Genomic DNA, 25,756 nt, shown 5'->3' with positions numbered 1-25,756 from the left:
ATCTTGAGGCCTTCACAGCAGGTGGCAATGTTGATCAAAAGATTTAGCCAGTCTAGTCTGCTAATGTAAAGTGATGGAATTCTTGTTTAGAGGGGAAAAAATGGGTAAATTCTTATTCAGTAATGAAGTGCTACAACCGAGCTGCTGCGACAAGAATAAAAAAAAAGACAATGAAAACAAGAACAGGTTTTTATTAATATTTTTGAAATACCATATATAATGCAATTGCATATCTTTGGCGAAAATAAATCTTATAAACATTTTATCAACAGAGGTTAGCATACAAAAACCAAAATGTCGGTTCAGTAGACATGGCAGACAACTGACACAAATGTATACTGGGTTGGCAACAAAAATGTTCTTCATACCCTTAGGAACTGCAACAAAAATTTAGAGAATCACGTAATCAATATTCGACAACAGGTGTTGAGCAATGAAGGAACTGGGCTTTGCGTTGGACGCCTAAATGTTTAGGTGGCTCATCCACCGATCTGACTCATATCAGGTGAGTCTGATCCAGTTTTCACTGACATTATGAACATGCATAAGCATTATGAGTTATGAGTGGCAGTCATTTTTTTAACTTGTTTTTTTTTTTGTGACTGTGATGAGACCCGAGAGCCAATATTTAATTGGCTTAGGTCACAATATCTAAATGTTAACATGAGACAAATGTAAAAAAAAAAAAAAAAAAGAAAAGAAAAAAAGAAATTCACTTCTGCAATGCGTCTTGAATCTTATAACCCAGCTATGCATCAAGTTTGGCAACAAAAAGGTTTAAGGATCAATGATAATAAACTATCCGGCATAACAAAAAGCAAAAACATCAAGAAAACCTGGCAGTCAAGGTTAGATTGAAAAACAAAACACCCTCTCTAAAGACAGTAGACATTGGCAAAATACTTAATCACTATATCATAGTGAAAAAAAAGTGTATTGCTGTAAAATAAGACATGGAGAAAAACAGAAATACTTATTAAGTGGTGTTCACAGAGGGAGAAAAATAAATCTGCCTAGTCACTTGTTTAAAATGACCGGTTTTTGATAGACTTTGCATTCAATAATCCCATAAATTAATGTCATAAATAAGGTGATGATTAATGAACAATAATTTGTTCTTTTTTTCACAGCTAAACAAGACCAGTGTATGCAAGTATTACTTATTAGTAGAACTGCAGCGTACTCCGCTAAGAGCAGTTCCCACTCTAAAGCTACAAAAATAACCCAAGAGACTGGTTAGGTCACTGTAGTGGCCAGCGTCCTCTCCCATTTCCTGTTCGGATGATTGAGAAAACTGGGGCATTGTTACTCCCAGCGCTGCATTGTGGCAGCAGAGGAATACAGTTACCGTCGCCCTTTGCACTTTTACACCAGTGGCACGGGAAAATGTTTGGCACTGACCATGCATGCTATACTAACAGTCACTGCGACGATGTGATCTAGTGCTGCGGGAAGCGATATTATGATTTTCTCTTTGTTTACCTCAATGGGCTTCCATGCTACCTTGTATTGTGTGCTGCCAGCATATCGCCTTTTTTTTTTTTTTAATAGTACAAATGACACTTTTGGCCTTTTGCACAAGCGGCTCGCAACTTCCCCTCAGTGAACTGCATGCAATCAACTGACAGCAAACACTCCATTTCGCAGCTTGAGAAGAGAGCGTGCACTTCTATCATTTTGTTCTAGGAGGAAGAGCGAGGACGAAACACTTGTGGCCGACCAGAGCCATGAGAGAGTCACAGGTCTGCCACCCCTTCCAGTTCTTTCTGGCCACGTACGGTTCCCTCCTCACCCTTTGACCTCGAGTATGCACAGTGATCGCACCTTTACAGTTTCCTTTCCCCAGAACAGACACAGCCTCTCTCAAGTTGTGAATTAACTTTACCACAGGTCCAGCCAACAGAAAATGAGCGGTATCAATTTGTCATTTTCCAAAAGTACACAGAGGAGTGCTGCAAACCCAAATAATGGAAGGAGTCGCTATTTTAGTTTGCCGCCCGCTCCTTATTCTGGTTATTAACCAGCTCTCCATTGAAAAAGGACCCTGAGCAGGTGGAGTACCAGCGAGAAGATCCGTCATTACACCGATCACATCGGGGGGGTTCGAGTACTTACTCAGTAGAGGAGAAAGTGTTTGACAATTTCAAACCCTTTCTGTCAAGACCGTCATATCTCAGGTTGAGGCTGAAGTCGACATGCACTATGAAACAGGCACGCACACGAGACACGCAAAATCAAATTAAATCTATGGAGGTTCACCTATGAACAGGCAGTGAACATCTGGCAACAAGTGGCAGATGCTTACTTTGCATAGGCTGTCACCAAACATGTGAATATATGTCTGCACAACGAATGTCAAAAACACACTGATGAACAAAGGGGGTCGACAGGATGAGCAGCTGATTTGCAAAATAAAAATAAAAAACAGCTTTCATTTGTATAGCAATGTAATGGACGCACAAAACTGAGCGAAGTGGTGTAGCTAACTTTGCAACTAAATTTGGCAGTGGTAGAGTAATACTATTTCCACATCTTGCTAATCCTGAAATGGAGCCAGAGCTTGTGTGTAATAACTACCGCATAACAAGATAATAGTACTACTCCATTCATTTTCTTAATTGTAAAGTTCAACTAGCATACCCAACTCGGAAAAATGCCAACATGAAATCAAGTCAAAAAAAGTTAGGGTTGTGGATAATTATTGCATCTCTCTTACAAGAGGATTTGTGGAACAGGAATTCCTTTTAAAAGTGTGGAATTTTTTTTGTCTTTAGCAGGAGAAAATGGATAACACCAGGAGGTTAGGTTTTGTCTGTTACAAACATGCATTCATTCGCTTCATAAATAGATTCACTTGGAAGAGGATACAGGTTTGAGGAGGAAGCATGCAACGCTTTGAGTTATAAAACCTTCAGCTTTTTCCCATTATGTCTTTTTGAGGAAAAAAAAAAAAATCACAATCTTCTAATCCAACAGAAGCAGGCAGGTCATTTTGGATAGGTTTTCCTTGATGTTTCTCCGTAGCCCAAACACCAGACCCCTCCGAGTTACAAAAGTCTATATGGCTTTGTTCTCCTGTGTGAACGATACTATTGCCATTAGTTTTGTTGGACAGGGATACTCCCTAACAAAAAAAAGGCTCCAAATGGCCAATGAACGATCAGATAAGGAGAAGGAGGCACACTCGGACACACGATCAGGGGTCAGAGGTTAGGGTCCACAGGGTCCGGAGTCTGATGGGGGGGGAGTAGGGAGGGGGGGGGGGGTGGTGAGGCGAAAGCAATTCTCATTTCCTGTTCAGTTTTGTGCTCTTGACAGTGCGTTTGGAGCCCTCCGTGCAGCTGCGTATACCGGCGAGGTGCAGCAAGGACCCGGCGGCCTCCTTCAGCTCCTCGTCCAGCTCGGGCTTCGCCTCGCGCCGCGCCCTCTTGCCGGCGGGCCACTTGATGGCCGGCGGGCGTCGAGAAGTCTGGTGGACGCCCCTCTCGTCCCAGAGGTCGGAGTCCTCGTCGCTGTGGAAGCCCTCACTGCCGGCGCGGTGGGACTGCCGGCGCTCGCAGCCTCCTTCGTCCAGGGAGGAGAGGGACGAGGAGGAGGAGCGGGAGGAGCAGCGCTGCATGGCGACGCTGCTGTAGTTGTGGTCCTGCTTGGGATCGCTGCTCACCAGGACAGAGTCGGGTCGGGAGAGGTCCAGCGGGCCGTCGGAATTGCCTGGGGAAAGAGCAGCATGAGGAGAGCGGCAAGTGCGCGTTGGAACCTAAAAGCAGGTGTTTAAAGTCCTGGAGCAAATGCTCTAAATATAATATATATATTATCATGACTCAAAGTTTCAGTTGGCTTAAAATAAGACAGATACCAGACAAATCCCATAATATGTGAGGACTTGTGCAACTTTACAGGTAACCAGACTTGACTTTATGTTGTTATGTTCTGATAAAACAAAGAGCCAGAACCAGTGAACCATATACTGCAGCTCTGTCTCACTCTGTTTACAAACATAAAGCAGAAGTGATTCTTGTCACAGCCCACAAGCCCACGACACCTAATTTAAAAATATATTTTAATTAAAGCAGACCAGCGAAAGCAGAAATATTAGCAAAACCCAATCACGCTGAAACAATACTTAGAGGGCTCCTGCCGTAACTCAAATCAAATATTGTGGAAGAGGATAATAAGAGGAAAGATTTCTGCAGGAAAGAATGTATGCAATCGGTTACATGTAATATTGTGGAAAACCTTTTCTACGCCAAACAGTTGCTTGCAAAAACAGGTGACTTGCACACAAATTAAAGCACACAAAATAAAAAAATGACATAAGCAATGACAGGATGGTATGTCGGGGAAGGAGACAAAGATCTCAAAGTATGAAAGTATGGCTGCTTGTGGATTTTCTTACATGGGTCAACGTGGTGCCCGGGGGCAGAGTTTAAGAGCATCATGGCAGTGGCAGCATCAATGTCAGACTCTGGAAGAGGAGAGAACATGCATGATGGTCAGTCCTGAGGTGTGAACGCATGCTAGCAAGGCATATGTACTCGGACTGGGCTCCCTTCAGTTATTCTAAACCAGGGACAGAGTGACACAACCAATGCTCGCCGAATGGATCGGAGATGCCGAAACGAACCCGAGGATGGATTGAAGCCACTGATACTGCATCCAATCTTTTCAGACCTGACAAAGTGTCTAAAAGCCTCATAGCTCACTTCTGGGGGCTCTAAATAATTAATGATTACAGTGAGACTGAGTGCTTAACACAGCACCAGCAGAACCTCTGCCTGTCGTCAAGGTTACCAATCCAAGAGGCGGAGGGTTTGGGGAGGGCTGGGGGGAAGGGGGGGGGCAACGCTGATGCATGGACTCGGAGCTCTCTACATTATGGTCTACATGAGGCATCAATGACTCGAATGCAACAAATGAAACCAAGAGTTGCGGGTACAAGCATAGCGATGCTGAATGTTCTGGGGCTGAAATGTGAACAAGCAACATAATAAAAATACCAACAACACACAAGCTACAAGAAACTGCCGTGATTTTTATACACCTTCTTTTAATGTAGACATCAAAACCTGAAATTTAAAAAAAAAAGTTTGCTTTGCTTCCGTCTCACCTTTGAATGAGCAGCCTTGTAGAAAGGGATGACGGGGGGGCGAGGAGGCACTGCAGAAGGTAGACAAAACACACACAAAGGTCAGATCTCGAGTTTGAAAAGGAGATATAAAGTACTATGTGTGCCTTTCACGAATTCAAATGATCACGCTTCAAATAGATACATAAACCCTCGAAGTAAAAGGAGAAACCTGTTTCACTAACAGTGTCACAAGTCACATCCAATTAATACATGGAACACGGTATTACCGATTCACAAATCTAAGTCGCAGCCCCCCGTGAGTGACTGGTGAAAGTTTACCTGGGTGGGGAGGCGGGTGGTGTGCAGAAGGCATATGCGGCAGGGAAGTGCTGCTTCTTAAGGGCTTGGATCAGGTTGGGGCGGTACTCCGGGTCAACACACCAGAGAGAACCCTTTCCATTGGCCTGTAGGAAAGAGCAGTGAACATCAAACTTTTGGATTCTGGGAATCAATAATGTTCTCGTATAGGAAAAGAAAAATCTGGATTCCCCATTCACTGCATTAGTGAAAGGCCACATGTTTCCTGAAAATGTATTTGGATTGGTACCCGGTGGATTTTCCCACCAGAACTTGTGGAACATTGTTGAAGCCAAGCGACCATTGTCTTTGCTTCCTGATAATAAATCCTTCATTGCAAATGCATTATTTGAAATGAATGCATTCTTTGTATTCACGTAGATTGCAGTCCCTCTCAACACCCTTTAAACCATATTATTGATATCCTTCTTTACACTTTATCGTCTTTTTTGTGAAATTGTAATCCATTGAAAATTTGAAACAACATATATCTGTGTGTCAGAAGTTTAATTTAAATTCACTAAATTCATAAAAATCCTCAGATGACAATTTGAGTTCGCTCTGCATACAGCCTGATCCTCCTTTTTCACAAGTAGTAAAAAAATGCTACGCCACCAGATCTTCAAGGGAGCACATAATAAACGAAGCGTTAAGAAATAGCAAATGCATAACTGAGAATTCCTCGACGGCCTAAACAAAAAGGAGGGAAAACTGAACCTCAGCAATGTGTGAGGAACACATTTGTCAGTTAGCTGTGTGTGCGCCGGTGTGTTAAGTGTCACTTTAACTGATGGCGGCGCATTGCCCAGTCTGGGAGGAGAATAGAGCGAGGGAGGGGAATAACCTTGACTCAGATTACCAACCAGCCCTGATGCAGGAAGAAGGAAACGTCTCCATGGCAACGGAAACCACCAGCCAGTGTCATGTGAAACTGGTCTCTCAGCAGACGAAGGGCTCACGCTGTGCACCTGCATGCTGAGTGGCCTGCACTGCACCACGCCACTACTCACCCAGCGCTAAGCGCCCGCAGTAGAGGGGGGGGTGTGAGGTCCCAACCCATACCAGAGGTCAATATGGCCGCCATTGTGACGGTACAGTAACATGCAAATCAGGTGGCGTCTGATAGAGGACTGTCCTCCGAGGGACGTCCCTGGTACTGCTAAAGAATGTATGGATTGTACAAAAGGGGAAACTAAATATCAAACAAAAGCAAACCTCTCCAGCTCTGGAATCCCATTTCAGCCACAAAAAAAATAAAAATCAAGGTATGAAGGTCCTTGCTGCTGGTGTCATTTGTGTTGGATTTGCGCTCACGAGCTATTGAACCGGGAAGTCCGGATCTGTGAATAACTTTACCGAACCAGTGTTGCCGACTCCTCAACAACAAAGCCGCGAGTTTTATGTCAGAAATGGATTACCATAACTCAACAAATTACCCAACACAAAAGATTGAAAGCATTAGGAAGTAAAAGAACTACTAACGCTTCAATTTTTTCAGTTCACCAGAGAGTTTGTGCAGGCGTGTTGCCCTTCTGTCACGAGCATGTGCACACGAGAAGGTCAACTTCTCTTTTGTTTCCCCTTCTCTTCCTATACCGGAACACAAATGTGTCACACGCTGCGCTGCCAGGAGCAAGCTGACAAAGATGCGCAGGAGGCAACGCTGACTTCCTTATTCGCAGAGTGACTTCAAAATGTCCAAATATGCGATTCTTCTCTCCCGTTCTCCCTCTCTCACTCACTGATTTCAGAAGGTCGCACCAGGGACAAAGTCCTATCAGAGTGTGTTTGCATATCCGCAGGAGTATCTACAACCGTGACCGTATTCCACCGTCATGGCGGCGGTGTCATAGGTCCCGAGACACACCGCGTGCTACAATGCAGACATGCTGAAATGCTGAACACCATTCGAAAGTGTAAATCTGTACGAGCATTAGCAGGAAAGTTAAACAACCTACCTTCCCCAAACTCCTCTCGACCTTGCGGAAGCATTTGTTCAGGGACAAGTTGTGACGGACCGAGTTCTTCCAGCCGGTGGGAGCGTTGGAGAAGTACGGGAAGTGTTCGAGGATCCAGCCGTAGATTTCCTTGACGGGCAAAGACTTGCTGGGAGACTGCTCGATGGCCATGTAGATGAGCAGCGAGAAGGAGAACGGGGGCTTGGACTTCAACGAGTCCCGCTCGCGGCCTCTGCCGTGTGACGAGGACGAGGAGGACGACGACGGGCCCTGGCCGGACCCGTAGTCGCCCTCTATGTCGAAGAGAGGGCTGCCGCTGGGCTGAGCCTCCGGGCCCCCCAGGGTGAAGTTCTGAAGCAGGTTTTCGTGGAGCCAGTTGAGGTTCGTGAGCTCCTCGTCCTCGGTGCCTCCGGCGCGATCCACACTGGTGGCCAGCGGGCTGGACGCGCACTCCGCCTCCGGGAGGGTTCCCATGCCGCACGTGCCCCGGAGCCCCGTCCGCTCCTCTTGCATACCCGGGATTTCCGTTTTCTTATCTGGTGACATCCCAATGATTGGACCCATTAAATCAAAGAGGTCTGGAGAGGGAGAGAGAGGCAGAGGTTGTTAATGTTGGACACAGTGGAGACCAAAATCACAGTTTTTGGATTTACTAACAGAAGTTGGCAGTCTGAAAAGAACTGGATTCAACATCATGGAATGATGTGGACTTTCCTAAGTCCTCCTTGGGGGGCAAACCCCTCGTCTCTATTGCTCCTGCTGGCCTTCTTACTGCCCCTCTCCATCCTCTTGACTCAGCCGAGGATCTCCGAGGAGTCCTCTCGAGCAACTGAACCCCACTCCTCGACGCCCACTTCGTTGATAGACCGGATCCCGCTGCTTGTTATGTGTAAAGGGGCATGAAACCGTCCGACGGCCCGAGGAACGAGTGGAAGGCCTCCATCTTACTGAGTGAATGGCCTCTTAAAGACTGATCTGCATTCAGCCAGGATCAAGTCTCAATTTGTCACATGCCAGACTAAGTAGTGTAAAGAGGCTACAGGCGCTAGGATATTCAATATTGCCAGAAGCCCCGCATCATTACCTAATTCTGCCCAAGTACCATCATTAATAAGACAATGATACTTTCTTTCTTTTTTTTTTTTTTTTTACACAAGCTCAGAGGAGGGATTAACGGCTTGTCATCAGCAAGGATCCTGTCAAAGTGTTTGAATCGAACCCAATGCTGAGCTGTGATTTTAACACGTGGCCACAATCTCAGCTCACTAAAATAAGCACGTCGTTTATGTGTGTCTGAATATTATAATACAACACAAGCTACGGTCTCGCACGCTGTTTGGTGAGGCCAAGAGCACAAAGAGATCACTCTTTGGCTCAGCTCACAACAAGCTTTATGTCCCGGGTGTCACCATGGCAACCATGCCATCCCTTCAATAAAAGCAGAAATCCGCACAAAACAAGATCCATAGATACAATAAGAAAATAATAATCTGCGCTGCCTGGCTCTGCCACAGACGAGGCTCCTGCTGCACCCAGCAGGTGGACACCAGATGCCCCGGTCAGGGGAGGTCCGGGGTCCTCTGGATGCGGGCAGAGATGGAGGGATGGATAGGTAAACGGGCACAGCGAGCGAGGGTGGATGGGCATATCTTTTCATCTCGGCAATAAGATAAGAATTGGGTCAAACTCAAGAGTGTTTGCACAGTGGGCGAGACTGTAGAGGGACTGCGCACACACACACACACACACACACACACACACACGCACACACACCCATGCACGCATCAGTTTGTTAAAGCCAGTGAGGACAAGAGGGGGATGGAGGAGCCATTAGTGCATTTACAAAATGACCACTCAAGCCTCAATGCGGGGATAAACATATAGCGGGCTGATCCTATTTTATTTTGAATTGACTTAAAAAAAAAAAAAAAAAAGAGGACGTTTGACAGTATATTTGTTTCTGTCAAGTCAGAACTGTTCAGTCTCGTCTGCTCTACACGTGACGTCATTCCGGACACATTTTGTCCTGCGCGCGGCCTGTCAATCCGCCATTGTCTGAGTCTCAACTTGTCAGCGCCATTGGAATTCGCTTTAGCGATCTGCATATACACTTGGAAGAAGGAGGAAGTGAGGCAAAGCGCATTCGGGGCCAAAAGGGACAGGAGGAGTGAACATAGGAAGGGACACAACAATAGAGACATCCTTTTATGGAAGGACGAAGGGTGACAAAAAGAGAGGCCAGGAGAGAAATGGAGAGCGTGAGCCAGCGGAGACGTTGGTGGAAGTGCGGTAGGCTGTGCGAGTTTCCCGGGTCCGGGATGAATCACAGCTCTGAGCGATCGGGTTTGTCAGGCAGCGAGAGAACTGCCCATTTGTGTTAAAAGGACATATCTGCTCGAGAGACCACAACAAGGAAAGACATCTCTTGACACGACCGGTTCCTACTCCGAATGAATTCAAAAATAGAAAAGGGACGGACTGGGCCAGACGAGTCTGCAGTAAAACACAAAAAGGAGGATAGCTGTGAACCAGAGATATTCAATGTTTGAAAGTTAAATGTTTAGGCAAGAAGAGTCCATTTTTTTTAACAAAGCCCTGTTGAATTTGTGAGAGAGAGGAGGAAAAAGGATCCCTTCTGACAAGGAGAAGACCTACTTTAAGCTGTTCTTTTTAAGTTTAAGTCAAGCCAAGATCAATGACTGTGCTTCCCGATGAAAGCTGATGGAGAACATCTTTGCCTGGATGGGGTCTTTAGTTTGATTAAAAGGTGTGTTCAAAGGGTTCTGCGGAGCCGGAGAGAACCGCAGCACTCCCCACGGTGCTCCTTTCTTCTTCTTCAACGGGCCACGACTGACTGGCCCGCAAACTTGATTTTGGTTTTGTGGCGGCGAGATGAGAGGAAGCAGCCCGATTAACCTTAAAGCACAAAAGAGTTTGGGCCATGACCTCTCGGCTGGGATCGAGGAGGGGAGGGGGGGGGGGCTATAGGGCACGTATCCTCTCTTGACTCCGACATTTGGATATCGAAGCAGATTGCCCGAAAAGCTGCCTCGCTCGCGTCCGGCCAAACACAGGAAGTGTTTCGCCCCTCAATGCAGCTGGTCAATCACCACCGTTGCATCAACGTCCGCAGTTGCCGCCGATCTCGCAAAAAAGGCATCATAGAGGGGGCGGGCGGTGTATGAGGGGACGCGAGTGTGCCGAGGGGAGAGGGAGCTAAAAAGCCAGGCCGGCCTGTTGACTGCAGCATCCTTGAGAATACACCAAAGCCGCGATGGCGCTGACCCGGTGTCTCATCTGCAAGTTAAAATAGCCCCGCGCAGCGCCGGCCTCGTCATGTTCATGTGCAAACAGGCGGGCACTAACAGCAGGTGCCATGCCCCCCCTCTCTTTTCGAACTGCTCTTTTATCCTGTTAAGCACTTAGCCTATTCAAAATGACACAAAGACATATGGAGATAGCTTCAAGTGGCAGATCAAGCCGCCGATGTGTCAAATATGTACAGGGGAATGTAAAAAGGAGGAGATGGCGGGATCAAAAATGAAGAGGTGCAGAGATGTTTTTCTGTCGGTGAATCCAACCAATCTGGACTCAGTTGCCACGGCAGCCAATGTTGTAAGGGAAGCAATTGTGCTCATGTCTGTGCATGAAGAGAGAGCTAATGTGGGGAGATCAATACGGGCGGAAAATGCTGAGGCCGGCAGTCTGCCGCGGTTCTTCACAAACCTGTCGGACAAAGAGCAGCGGGAAAAGGCCCCGGCCGATCTGGATGTCACGGCACTGCAGACTAAGGGCCGTTAAGGCGGACTTCACAAAAGCCACTCTAGGCGACAGAAGGGCTACTTTGTTTCCAAAAACAACTCATGATTGACGTAAACAGCAGACTTCATAACAGAACCCAAACAGGTCGCGTTTCCAACCGCCATGGGTTGAGACGCGCTCGCGCCGCACCCTCTTCGACGAGGAAGAAACCAGTTGACACAAACCAGTTACACCTCTGTCGTGCACACAAAGGCGTGTCGCAAAGCACCGCGGCGAAAGCTGTTATTTGACTCTCCAACTGATGTTTAGGTGACTACCCAGTCTGGCCAGAGCTTTAAAAAATGTGAATGAGACAAAGGCGGGCCGAGTTAGAGAGAGAGAGAGAGAAACACAGAGGGGAAGAGTGCGAGAGAAGCTCTTCCAAGGCGGCTTTTTTCTCCTACTGGAGGCTCAAATTATGTCATAACAAATAAAGCATCCGTTAATGTTAAGCCTAATCAGGCTGCTGAGTAAATGAAACATTTTCAAATCAATCCACTGAGTGGATTCTAGCGATCTACTCGAAGCCCTGGAGGTGAATGGAAGAAAGCGCGCACAAAGGCTTACGATTGGCCCCCACACTCAGCGCGCACAAAGGGCCAGTTGTTTTTTTTGCTCTAGTCATGTTTCAGAAGTGCTCAGTATTCACCTCACAGCTCCAAACAAGAGGACGGGGGAAAGAAGGCCCGTGGAGGAAGTTCATTTTCAGGGGGTTGGGGGGGGAAACAAATTCGGACTCCGCGCGGAGACAGCCGGGGCCCCGCTGTTTGCCGGGACCCGAAAGCGGCGAGGGGCCGAGAGGTAGCGCTCCCTCAAGCAGCGGCTGTTTGCTTTGGCAATTTCTGCATTCCAGCGGGCGGCAGCCGGCGAGCTGCCGAGCTGAACCCCCCCCCCCCGACGGATTGACTGATGCAATCACTCCAGTGTGATAAAACAAAACACCGGATTGATTATTGGGACGAGGGCCCGAAGACGACGTCGACTTCACACAGCGACTTGGAAGAGAAAAACACACGAGGCTGCACTTTGGCAGCGGCCTTGGGCCGCCGCTGAAACCTTATCTCTCGGGTCATGCGGCTTTAAGTTCAGTGAGCAAACACTCGGCCCCCCATCGGGTGGCACCGACCTCTTCTACTTATTAATACTGAGGGCCGCCTGGACGGAAAGTCCTTCTGATGTGGCACTTCAAAATGAATGTTTAATAGATACGTTTTTTTAATATTAGGGGTTGGTTTCTAAGTTTGAAGCACAATGCGCCTTTAAAAGTTCGACATAAGCCCTTTCAGGAATGCACTCTGTCTGAGATTAGTTTCCAAGTAAATACTAAAAAGTATTTGCCAATTCAATTGTGTAGAAACACAGAAGCCACCAACAAGGCCTTGCAGGAAAGTCTTCGATTCTGAAATATAGAAACTATTTTATAGCCCTTCATAGGTACTCAGGTAATGGAAACATTTACTGCGGCATCTGGTGCACGTAAAAACAACTTAAGTGCATACAGATGAAAAGCTGAACGGGCATAAAGTAGCGGGAAGGCAACACAAGAAGAGTTTTCTTCTGCAGTGCCCTTGGGCAGTCTTTGTATTCCTTTCAATGTGGGTAAAAGAGGATCTCCTCAAAAACAAGCAGCCATTTTGTTGTTATCTTCTTCTTGCCGAACCAGGTAGCGGCGCATCTGCTCCCTTTTTGTTAAATCTTGATGAAAGTATGAACAGCCTTTTTCCGTTCGTCATTTACTCACTTACGTTGAGTCACCGTCAACAGCTTCTACGAATAAAGAATTATTGAACGAGGTTAAAAATCTTTCTTTTTTTAGTCAAACAAACAAAGGAGCATTTCTTGCAGGAGCATTCATTCTCTCGGCGTAAAAACAAATTGAGATTTGATATCACCCGGCCATCACCATGCAACACTCCACAGGCCGCAGAGACGCCCAAATGGAACAAATCGTGCAACATTAAACCATTTTTTCCCCCCTGTTTCACAAAGGACACCTAGCGGGACATGGCCACTGTTATATCCGTTACTGACTTTAAACCCCCCCCCCCCCCACCAACATATCACCATGGTGATCTGATGACAATGTAGGGCTTTTAAAAATAGCAGAGCTCTAGACTAGCTCTATCTAGTAAACTGAGCAGCGTGTTTATTCCTGGATTGAGCAGCGTCGAGTACAGAGCTCGGTATGAAACATTCAGTGACGCTGTGTGCGAAGCCTCGCTGAATCTGTGCAATCAGCTGACCGGCCCTTCTGACGACGCTATTATTGTACAACTGTCCGAGGCGCGGTTAAAGTCGGCGTTACAGTAAGATGACACGCACGCAGCAACTGGCCGGCCCGTGTGTCGACTCAATTAAAAGAAGCCCCCCCCCCCTGTTAATTGGACCGGGGGCGGCGGGACAAAGGGCCGTTGTGACGCACTGACTTTCCTTTCCCTCGGCCGGCGTTGCTGTGGTTGAGGGTCCGGCCCTGACGGGCTGCGGCTCGAGTCCAGCCCGTCAGAGAGGGAGGCAGGCACGGTCAGAGTGGGGCGGGGGAGTGGGAGGAGATGGGGGGGGGGGGGCTCTGCTTCGATGCATAACCACTGGGACCAATCACGAGACGTAAAAGCAATAACTGGAGCAGACGGAGGGGCGCCACAACAAGAGTACATTACGCAGACACAACTTCTGTAGAACACACACTCTGACACGCTTTCATTTTTTAGACAAATTTTGTCCTGCTCTTCCTCTTTGTTAAGGCCTTACCTGCAGTATTTGACCAGTGTTTGTGAAATAGTGATCGCTGTTAAGTGGGAGGGCCGGGAATAAAAATAGATGCCATTTAGCTGCACCATTAACAACAAAACAATCACCACAACAACAACAACAACCCAAAAAAACAAAACAGACAAGTTGAGAATCAGACCAGGAAAGGGAAACAAAAGAAGGGCGGCAGCACATGCCTCCACGGAAGTTTACATTTGCATCTCAAATTCAGCAGCCTTTGTTTGACGAGCAGAATGTCACGGACCCCGAGACGACTCACTCCCGGGGATAGCCCCCCCCCCCCCCCCTTAAAGCACAGGGTTTGTGCAGGGGATGAATCACACATGTGCAGCTTTAATTATTCAAGCTAAGCATCATAAAACTGCACGAAGCAGTGAACTCCCCAAGACAGACACAGGCCGACGTCAGCAGTTAGAGGTGGAGCTCACTGACTGGTGACTGATCCCGGATCAGATGCTTCTTCAATCCCACCACCTAAGCTGTCATAACAGAGGGAGGGGGGGGGCACAGCCTAAGTAGCAGTGACTTGGAGACAAGTATATGTCTCATTTCCAGTTTAAATGTGTAAACAGATTGCAATGTGCACATAACTTCCTTATTGTGGGAATACTGGTCATGTGAACCAAATACCTCATCCTCCCAATCATCCTATTATTCCACCTCTACCATTACAACGATTTCATATAGTCAGGGGAAATCAAAGTCACCAAGGACTTGGTAATTACAGGGTGCTTTGAGCTTCTCTGTTCAGCCGATCCCTGAGAAACCAGGTTCTGCGTTGCTCAATCCCAGAAGGTTTTGGGCCACGTGGTTCGGGCTTTCGTAATCAATTTGAAAGCGCAGTCACTCTTACGGCCACGAGAACATGGTGGATTTGGGAGGACGCCACCTTTCATTTACTCCGGGTCAGAGTACGCAACTGTGTGATAAGACTGATAACACGCCAGCGCCACCATTTTGCAGTGCACACTCTTTACCACTCTTGCCTGGGAAGGGTGTAACAGCAACAAGCCGCGCCACTTCCTCATTACGACGCTTTAACATCACATTCAGAGCGTTGTGACGAGCGAACGGAACAAGAGGGACAAGGGAGCTCCGCAGGATCTCGTGTCGCGGCACGCTAGAGACTCGCTTGGTTCGAACTGCCGTGGTCTTTGGTCACACGGCCTCAGTATGGACGTACGTCCCCCGAGGGACACCTTTCTGTTCAGGTCCCCGGCACAGTGAAGTGGAGCACCTTCGCAGAAAAGTGACACAGAGTTGTAAAAAATGAAGGCGGTCTGGAGGAGTTATTTGATACCACCGTGTCTATTGGTAGTAAACTTGAACATGGGGCAATATAGTACAAGTGTGTGTTCCTGCCAGGGCATTACTCCATTGAGAATTGTGTTTTATGGATTAAAGAAGCAGGCCAATGCCCTCACGTTTAAACACAACAATTAAGATAATATGATGGAAATAATACTGTGACTCACTGTTGTCAAATTCACTCGTTGTTGTGTCTAGTTTCTAGCAGTCATCGAAGCACGGCAGTAACCTTTTCAAACATCACGCTCAGAGTTGACCCATAAAAAAATAAAATATTCACGAAGACTCTGCAGTCCGCTTCCTCAGGATGCCACCTCGTCCTGAGGAGACTTCAAACCGTTGTCTCCCATGGTAACGACTCAAACAACCTCATGGTTGTGCACGACTGAGTCGAGCGATGCTTTCCATCGCAGCATTTGTGAACACGTGTTGGAAGTCAGCATTTACAGCGTCACTGGGTTACGACAAGTCTTTATTTATAGTAATGAATGTCAGTAAAGTTAGAAGACCCAGGTCTATTCTGGGAGGCACAAGTCCTTCCCTCTGTGGGGGCTTCTGCATACACACACACACACACACACACACACACACACACACACACACACACACACACACACACACACACGCGAAGAGGAGTGGATACAAACAACAGCAAAGAAACAACAGATGGTTTGACCTACAACATGACCATGGTGGTTCTGGCAATAAAAAAAGAATGGCAGATTGACAACATCTGTTTCTTTTTGTGTCCCATAAGCCCCTTTTGTCTTCTGTTGATCACTGGGGCTTTAAAAAAAACTGTCAAGCAAGAAGCAAGCAACGTCAGCCTACATTAAAGTCATAACCTCGCAAAAGACGAGACAGTCTCTCCCCATGATCATCATCACCACCACCACCACTTTTTACAAATACACATATAGAAACAGAGCGACACAATTCATTTTAGTTGAGGTTTGTGCAGTAAATTTAAAAAAAACAGGAAGCATGTAGACAACTAGAACACGCAACATAAGACACGTGGAACACCATCCAGGACCTACTCAGCAGCCAACCTATAAACGATATCACACCGGATTAAAGAGAGAGGTTTTTCCTTCACTCCGACAATGTTTGCAGAGCTCTCTGTATCTGGGACAATCTTGTGATAATCCATTACATCATGTGCTTTGCTAGTAGCCGCTGTAGCCTCCCAACCTCTGGGCACACACGTCGACAGGGTGACACGAAACGTTCAACTTATTTAGGAATACGAGGAGAAAACACGCGTCTTAAAAGCAGCACACACACACAAAAAGAAAAGAAAAACGACAGATATCGATTTGACGTCACCGCCTACCAAAAAAAACCCAACTTACCACTCCGAGAGCCACGCGACGACCACAAGTATTACACGTAAAAAAAGTGATATTGAAAAGTTTAAAAATAAAATGTGCTTTGTAGACAGCGCAGACTTTACGGGGGGGGGGGGGGGGTGTGTTTAGTCCCAAAACGAAGACAGCAGCGCCCACCAGCAGCCGCACAACGAGGAAGACAAAAGTTAAACGCAACGGAGAGGAGCGTTGCACAACTCGCTACCTAAAGTCCAGTGTGCGCGTCGTTCGGCTTTAACTATTAAAAAACAAAAAGTAGGTTTTCACGAGGTGTAACGTCACCAAACGTGAGCTGAAGCCAGCAGCTCAGTCGGGGGGGTCGCAGAGTAGCGTTAGCAGCGGTAGCTCGGCGTGTCAGGGAGTCTACCGCTAGGGCTAGCATAACACAACTAGGGAGAATACGGTGGTAATTACGTTTCCGTACATTCAACCAAAAACAAGGAGGGGGTCCATTCTTTGTTGCTGTAATAAATACGAGCCGAGAGAGCGAGAGGAGGGGGAAGTCACGTTAACATTAGCTAGCTGGCCACATGCTGTCGCTTGTTCTGCCATGCTGGCTGCTCTAAGCAAAGTCACTTGACCACATTTACTTTTTCTCCGCTTGTTCGGAACACAAACCCCGCGTCCGGCAAAAACGCGACTCAACCCGAGACGCAGTTTTTTTTGTGGGGGGGGGGGGGATAAGGTTCAGATACTTACAATCATCCACTGCGTGCCTCGGCGCGGTATGTTTAACGACACGTCCGCGCGCAGTTTATTCCGATGTCTTGTCTCGCACAATGTCAGAGATCAGATCAGCAGCTGCTTCCTCCATACACGCAGCGCGCAGATCACACAGCGCACGGCAACGCTACCAAACCCCTCGCTGTCGCCATAGCAACAGGCCCACTTCAGCCAATCAAAACCCCTCCCCTCCGATCTCCCCTGGCAACTGCCGCAGCGCAGGAGCTCCCGTGAACGCGCACGCCATCCTGTTTTGCATCGTGAAATGTGCTTTCACTTTTACCGCCAGCTGCTCGTAACGTGACATAGAGGAGGCGAACGCGTTTTATTAAAGGCATTTTATGAATGATGGGGAATACGGGGGAAGTCGTGGTGGGGTTTATTATAATTTAATTAAGTGTGCGTGTAAGTGATCAAGCCCGGACGGGGACCCCCACTAAACAATCCCGCGTTATTTAGGCTGCACAAACACCTCGGGGCGGAGAGAAAGGATGTGTCACCACACCCAGCCTCGTGACGATAGTGGACCTTCAGCGGGGCCCCTCCCAGAGTAAACGACGATACAAGGGGGCTAACGTGACGTGTAAATACACGCGCGCGCGCGCACACACACACACACACACACACACACACACACACACACAAACAACAGGCACGCGCGGTTTGATGCCTGAGCCATTAGACAAAGCAAAGACAAGCAATGGGAAAGCACCAAGTTGCAGATGGGACCATTCTCTGTGAATGTGTGGAAAATCCAAAATGCACACACGTGTTATTCACATGACTTTACAGATGCACTTGGAGAGCAACAGGGACCCCGTGCTATCTGTTGAGTGCAGCTTTACTGGCCAACTGACTTTACACCAAACTGTAACTTTTCACATAACAGCGATACCTTACTCATCGCGGCCACTCTCATTTCATAAGCGTCCACACGAGTAGCTCTCAGCGGACTGATCTAACAGCCTCTCTTGTTTGCTTTTGCTGTGTCTAACCAAATACCGGCAGTGCAGTATGGCCGTTCTTCACTGGTGTGGTTGCACACCCTTGTTTTTCCCCTTCTGCTAACTGGACAAACAGGCTTTGCAGCCGCGCCACGGCGGCTCTGTGTCAGAGCGAAATACCTCAGTGAAACTCTTGAAAGTATTTTTGTTGATCCGTGGCTTGGTTACTGCTTCAGTGAGTCCCTTGTTTATCTGGGGTCAGTTTGCTCAGGTAGGCATTCGTTGCCTTGAAACACGCATGTCTGTCGTATGCCAGAATGGGATTATGTGTTGCAATACTCATTTGTCTAAAAAAGAGGCACATAAAGTGATTCACCAGTGGTGGCAAAGCACTCTGGATACCATTATATTAATTCATTCATGATTTTGAACCTTCGCTCAGGTTTCTGTGGCACAATTCTCCTGCACACGGAGCTATTCTTAGGGCCAGCAACATGTGTACACTCTGCCCCATTTTTCCTTCCAGTATCACTCCTTAGGATGATGAGGTTGCAAAGCTGGCAAATGGGAGAGAGGAGAGCAAGATGCATTAATAACACTGGGAAACAGTTGATTGTGGATGCATTAAAAAAGACAGACCCATTAGTCTGTGTGCCTGCAATGGTGCTAATCTGATTGTAAAAGCTGTTAGGCTAAAGCAACATGCCCCACTGACCATCATCAGAGATGCTTTTAACAGTACCAGAACATTTTCTTGTCCATGTAATGTGTTTTCTACCTAGAGGGCTAATAACTGACTTTAGTAATGATCCTCTCCTGTGACATGGACGGATAACAAAAAGGTCTTTGTGAGAACTGTGTTAACTTAACAATAGAGGAGAATAATTACAGTAAACAACTCCCTTTGTATCAAACAGAGTGAGGTGAAGTATGGCAGGATTACAGACCCCGAGAGTAGTTCATGTAAGGCAGTAAAAGCGGTACTGGTGGAAGGGATGAACAATGAGGACGCTGGCCTGTGATGGAGAGGAGCGGCGAGCTGAATGAGGGTGCAGCGTGTCTCAGCAGCACAGCCTATGGTGGCACGGCGGTCAGGAGGCCTGCTGCTTTAATGGTCCATAAATCTGTGTGGACTGGCTGGTCTGATGCCGCCCCAGTGAGACCCTCTCATGCGGAAAATGAATCAGACCGTTTTTTACGGAGCGCAAGTGTGGAAGCTCTCACCCTCCCCTTGCTGCCAATGAGCCGATAAGAGCTGCTGCACACGCACGGCACTCCATTTCAGCAGGTCTGGAGCTCATAAAACTCTCTATTAGTGACAACCCCTGTTCGTATGCGGCTCTTCATTCAATGTGTCCTCTTGCCTCTGTTGTTCTCTCTCCCTTTTTCTCTTTTTTTCTCATTACAGCTCGCTTTGGTATCTGGAGTGGAAACACAGATGTTGATACTTTGGTACCCAACCAGCAAAGAGGGGAAGACTGAAGATCGATCACATTTCGGAAGAAATTCTCTCCAGATCCAAAATAATCTCTTTTTTTGTCACTGTATCACACACAAACACACATGTACACTGTAGTATACAACATGGCAGGTATCTCTACTTCTATTTTTACTCCTGCTTACGGAGCTTACGCACATTTGCAACAATGGACACAGTTGTGCAATGACATGCATTTCGGGACTATGATGTCACACAAAATATTAAAAAATATGCACAACTGGCCCTATCCTATGGATATTTCCAGGCGAGAACATGGAGCGTACCAAGTCGCTGACCCGATTGGACATTCGGGAACCATCGCATGCAGTTGATAAGGGACTGAGACCAGCAGACAACTCGCACTCTGAGTTAATTAGTTTGAACCCCCGTTGAAATGCGAAGCGAAAGAGTCATTGAGAGAATTGTGATGTAGATTAAAGAGCGCTAACTCACATGCACAGATATGCAAGCAGAAACGCGCGCAGGTTTCACATGCACATGCATGTCAGTCAGCGCGGTTACTGGTTATAAAGCATGGCATCTTATTGTTATCTATAAGTATTCCCAAAAGCTGCTGATTAATTGTAACATGTTTCAAATGCAACACTTTCTTTGTTCTCCCGGTATGTTCTCCCTGGAGGTTCTGCCAGCGTTTGCCGGCAGTTATCCTCAACTAAAGAGCCTGTTTGCCTACAGAAGCCTTTGTTTGACAATCCTTTCTGCTAACCGGGTCTCATGAATTGTGTCAGCAGTGCGCTGATTACCTGTTATCTGTCAGCTGATAAGTGCCTCCTCTAATGCACGTGCAATAAAATGCTCTACCTGTAGGGCGAAAGAATGATCCTTTCAACAGTCAAACAAATAACCTGTAATTCTGTATTGATTCAGCGTATTTGTTCAGGTTGGCTTGGGCATACGCTTGTATAAACAGGCCCAAGTGTCAATTTGTTCCAGCGGAGGAGTAAGTTAAATTGTACTAGGGCTTAATGAAAAAGTAAATACGTGTAACGATTCAACTAGCTGCTTAGTAATGATATCTGCCATTTTTGACATGTTTAATTTAGTAAGCAGGGCTCAGTACACAAAGAGGTTAACAATGTCCTTGTTATGAAGACAAGACTTAAGAAGAGTTCCCCGTTACACTGTTACTGATTATACTTTTAATCAGACATTCGTTCATTTACAAGGCATTTTACTTTTTATATGGCAGCAATTTAACAAACTTGACTGTACACGAGCACCTGTGAGTGTGGAGAAGCAGAGCATACGGAAACCTGCCTCGTCTGCCCTCTAAACTCAAAAGACTGTGTAGAGAAATGGGAAACCGTCATATAACCTTCACGCTTCAGTGAAACAAAAAGAAGAAGAATGTATCAGGTGAAGGAAGCATTTCCCTCTCAACCGTCTGTGTTTACCCGATTAGTTGCTACCAAACACTAAGCACTGAACTTTGGTCCTATTCATGTCGTTCCCTTCGGGGATGTGCTTTTCTCTCTTTATTGACCATTATCCACGCTATCTCTCTCCCCTTTTAGCACACTAAAGTTGCATGACTCCCTATAAACTACCTTTAAATGGCCCTAGTATACAATACACCACATGCAAAGTCAATTGAATTAACCCATTGATCCCCGCTGTTGTCCCATTGGTGAACAAAATTTTGTTATTCACCCTTAACGACTGTTCCTCGCAGGGAAATGAACACTTGTAGTCAATTAACAGTGAAGCAGGAGGAGGATACAGGAAGGACTTCCCACTCCGACGTGCACCTAGTGTGAAACCTTCAACCGATGTATTCTTCACCGTAAACAACAACACAACTACAAAAGCTTTGTTCTCTGACACTCCCGTATCTTTTCACAGCATCTGGTCCTACCCGCATCGCCTCTGTGACAAACGCACTTTATCTTGTGGGACAATAGTGGTCTTGTGCTCCGGCAGTGTTGTCTGGCACTACCAGCTCCTTAGTGGGCTATGACACGTATGAGAGATTCCTGATGCTCTTCGAGCAGTTTGAAGAAGCGTGTGTTGTGTTTTCATATTTACATACGCTCCAGTAATCAGTCTGGCTGCTGTTTTGTACAATTGAACACAGATAAACGGTCACATCAACCGTCATCTATAGGTTTAAATGATAATCTGCCAGTACAGCTGTGAACTTCCATCAAACCACCTTTTGGTGTTCGAGCACTCAAGGAATCACTGATAACTGATACTGTTAGCTAACAGTTTATCAACATTTGTTTGAAATTAAACAAAAATAATTAAAGTTAAATTCTGCCAAAAGAAACAAATTCAATAATAAACTCATGGATATACAGCTCAATCAAAGGGATTGAGGGATGAATAGCTGAAATGCATAAAAGTAACTGGTTGAAATAGTTAGATTAAGTCAGATTTAAGCTCTTGCTTCTAGTATGAATGCAAAAGCACACACACTGACCTAAACTTTGACAACTGAATTGTCCAAAACACGTATTTGTACACTTGCTGTCATGTATACTTTAACGGATGCCTGGCGAAAAAATAAAGGTTTGTGTATGACACCAGGTCAGACATCCCGACGTCGTCCCTGCAAGATGCATTTAAAATGAGTGTGACCCGGAGCCTGAGGGCCAGTTTATACCCGGCCCGTGTCTACGGGGAGCCTGGATGCGAGGCCGAGAGCGGGCACGCGGCTGTAGTGTGGAGAAAGTGGTGCAGTGCCTCTCTGTGCCTGGCTGAACACTGTGTAATGAAGCGTGGCGGAGGAGAGAGGAAAGGAGTGTGTCTGCAGGGTAGGCATGGCCCTCGTGTTCCTATGCAACCAGGGCGGATGGCTTAGGTGATGCAGGACCGCCTCTGTTCTGCTTACTTGTCATGCTGCTGCCACGCTTTCTTTCGCTTGTTCTGGTGAGTTGTCCTTTTCTCCCATCCCTCCTCCCTCCCAACACATGCATGTGATGCTGTCAAACCGCCTCCCCAACTCCCAACGGACAATATGCAAAACGTCCTGAACCTAATCTACCAACATTAATTATCACGGCAAATGACAAGGAATTAAGATGATTTGTGTGTGTAATCTGCAATACAACTATGGCAAAACAACCACTCGAAGCCTAGTTAGTATTTATATAAATATCTTGTTCACTTAGAATACCCTCTTGTTTTATTAATTGATTTATCTCCTTCCTTTCCATGAAACAGTTGGCTGCCCTTTCAGCCAGAGGTCTGTTGAGAGCAGATGTGCTATTGTTTCAGAGTTGGTGTCTTGACTGATATACTTTCCTAGTGCCTCACCTCATCTCTACCCTGTGTTGTTGCCCTTTTCAAATGTTGCGTATGGATGGATGTATTTAAAACCTCGGCAATGACTCGAAGAAGGGCGATTAAGAACAACAGAGGTGTGGTTTTGTGTGTATCATTTGAGAACTTTCCCTTCTGAGGATTGGCCAAATCGTTTCCATTAATTGTTGAGAAGTTAAAAGAATCAGTGGAGATGAAAGATAAAACCCTGGGTTACACTTGGTGAATTAGTGTTAACTTGGGCAGAGCACTACGCTACTACAAAGACAAATTTCTTCACATATTATAATCTTCCGTGCAGCCGCACATTTCCTGTGGGCAACAAGTGTGGATCTATTCTTAGCTGATGGCCAGGGCTTCAGCAATTTCTGCTCGGGCTCCTTATAGGTTGGACAGGATGAGGTGTGATTCAGTCCTGCCAGGCCTGACTGTGTTGTAGCTTGTGTCCAGCTGTAGAGACGGTGGGGCCCATCGACCATCTGTCCCCCACCAGCAGATTCAAGGCTCGTTCCCCAGAGCGGGAGGGTGGGGTGGGCGAGATGAAGTCGGATGGGGGAATCAGCTTTGTGTTGCCATAAAGCTGTCTTTCCTCTCTCCTAGCAACGGCCTCCCATTTCCTTGGTTTTGGGCGGCATCGTCCTGTTGGTCGGTGTGCACGGCCCCCTCTCTCACTCTCTCTCTCTGTCCTATTTATGGTAATGAGCCATCTGCCCTCTCTGTAACAGCCGCCCGAATGGAGGAGAGGTTGGGGGGGGTTGTCTCTGACAGACAGGAGTCTCTGAGACAAATACGCTTGTCCTGTTGTGTCTGCCTCTGCCCTAGTGGATGCCTTCAGATGTGCATTAAACTTAATGATGGCGACGAACCTGAAACATGTTCTCATTTTCATTTGTGGGGATTAAGTAAAGCAGAGGTGTTATTTTGAAATAAGGACTTTAAAGTAAATTGTGTTTTTGTATTTGCATGCATCTGATGGAGAGACAGACAAAGTAACAGAAACAAAACAGAGTGCTACCGCCTGCAGGTCAGTTGGCCTACATTAAGTGGTGGAGCACAAAGAGCATTTGTAACATCATGGCTTGGATGACCCCTCCACAATCACACACACACACACACACACACACACACACACACACACACACACACACACACACACACACGCATGCACACGTTATTGACTCCTGAGCTGAATATTACACAAACCTACTATTATTCAGAACCGCTACATGGATGTGCCTCTGTCACTTGGTGACACAGGAGAGTGGTGGGCACACCAGCCAATACAGAGCCACCCGGCATTCAATAGACCTCTGTTGCCACTGGATACTAGATTGGTTACCAAGCCAACACATGTGCATCACTGTCATATCTCCAACAGATTAGTGTCGAAAACCACGAATATCTTGACAGTTAAGCTCCCCATGCTCCAGGTTTAGAGAAAGTCTTATTTATTCTGGATAGTATTTTAAGAGGAAAATAGAAGTAAAAAGATTTTCCTAAATGAAGATTACATAAGACGGGGAAACAAATGTTTCCTTCTGGCCAGAGCAAAATTGAGTCAATCCACTTTACCATCAGAGAACAGCTAGTGTATTAGAAACACAGAGGCTGTTGGTTCATCACACACATTTACCCCTGTCTGTTCAGAAAAATGGATCCACTGGATTAAGTATTTAAAAAGCAAATTACTTCTGATTTACAACTTAAAAAGACAAAGACAAAGACCAAAGCCAGAACAAGAACTCCTTCAGTTGGTGAAAAAGGCGTGACCAGTGTTGGCTAGAGGTACCAAGGGTTTGGTTGATTTTAATATCTGACACAAGACTCTCAGCTGACTCCTTTCATGAGGTCAATCAACATTAACCTCATCAGGCAGACAGACGGCCAAAGTCACAGATGGGTCATTGACCACAGTGCAACAAATCACAGATGGTCCCGCTGATAGGCCTGGAGTGGATTGCCGACATAAAACAAACCAATATGACATCGAACAGATGTGTGAACAGTTATTTATAAAAACTGCAAATGTGTATGAACGCTGATTTGCATCAGTTGTGAGGATGCTGCCACCTGAAGGCAGTTGCAGTGTACTTTTGCATCTTAGTGTGACTCGTTTATTCTAGGAAGATAATTATTCAGTGGATCAGTATTCATTAAGATCTGCCCAAACATATGCAACTTAATGACTATGTTGTCGTCACATGCAAATATTGGTGTACTACGGGCAAATATCCACACAATCACAATGTTCAGCAGTGCAGAAAAACTGGTTTATGAGAGTGGGGATTATTCCACTGTGCATTTGAAACTTTAAGATACGACAACCAACGTCGTTGTCATGGCAGCATCCTGGAGCGAGGATTGTGTGAAGGATTTATGTGAAGAAAAAGTCAGATTTTAGCATAAAAATCTAGGAAAGAGGAAGCGATGTTCAGACAAGAGAGAAAAAAAGACCATTAGGGTAAAGCATCATGGGACGCTCATATTCACACAGCATGCAGTGATGACTATTAGGTGGAGATGAGGAGACATCTAGTGGTCAACCAGGCTACTGTGCAAGAGTATGTTCATTTTGTGTAGACTGAGACCCACGATAAACCCAAATGTATGATCAAAAATTTCCATATCCTTTTTTCCAAATTAACCTTAGATGAAACAATTTCCACATAAGGCATTTGGATAATTGTATGAAT

At 46.4% G+C, this 25,756-nt stretch overlaps 1 protein-coding gene across 3 annotated transcripts; it reads right to left on the bottom strand.

Moving 5' to 3' along the window:
- Window positions 1-173: 173 nt before the first annotated feature.
- Window positions 174-17,804, bottom strand: foxn2a (forkhead box N2a). 3 transcript variants are annotated; one of them, XM_040179511.2, is made up of 6 exons: window positions 17,331-17,804; window positions 7,384-7,961; window positions 5,408-5,532; window positions 5,108-5,157; window positions 4,397-4,465; window positions 174-3,711 (listed from the first exon to the last, which is right to left on the bottom strand). In XM_040179511.2, the coding sequence occupies exons 2-6, from the start codon at window positions 7,945-7,947 to the stop codon at window positions 3,287-3,289; spliced, it is 1,233 nt and encodes a 410-aa protein (XP_040035445.1). In that variant the 5' UTR covers window positions 7,948-7,961; window positions 17,331-17,804; the 3' UTR covers window positions 174-3,286. The 3 variants fall into 3 exon arrangements, with proteins under 3 accessions (XP_040035445.1, XP_040035446.1, XP_040035448.1); XM_040179512.2 differs by lacking the exon at window positions 17,331-17,804 and adding an exon at window positions 16,617-16,989; XM_040179514.2 differs by lacking the exon at window positions 17,331-17,804 and adding an exon at window positions 8,041-8,720.
- Window positions 17,805-25,756: the final 7,952 nt, after the last annotated feature.

This window comes from Gasterosteus aculeatus, chromosome 6, assembly GCF_964276395.1.
Source record: "Gasterosteus aculeatus chromosome 6, fGasAcu3.hap1.1, whole genome shotgun sequence".
Taxonomy (NCBI): Eukaryota; Metazoa; Chordata; class Actinopteri; order Perciformes; family Gasterosteidae; genus Gasterosteus; species Gasterosteus aculeatus.
The sequence above is the reverse complement of the archived record's forward strand: the minus strand, read 5'-3'. Positions and strand labels throughout refer to the sequence as shown.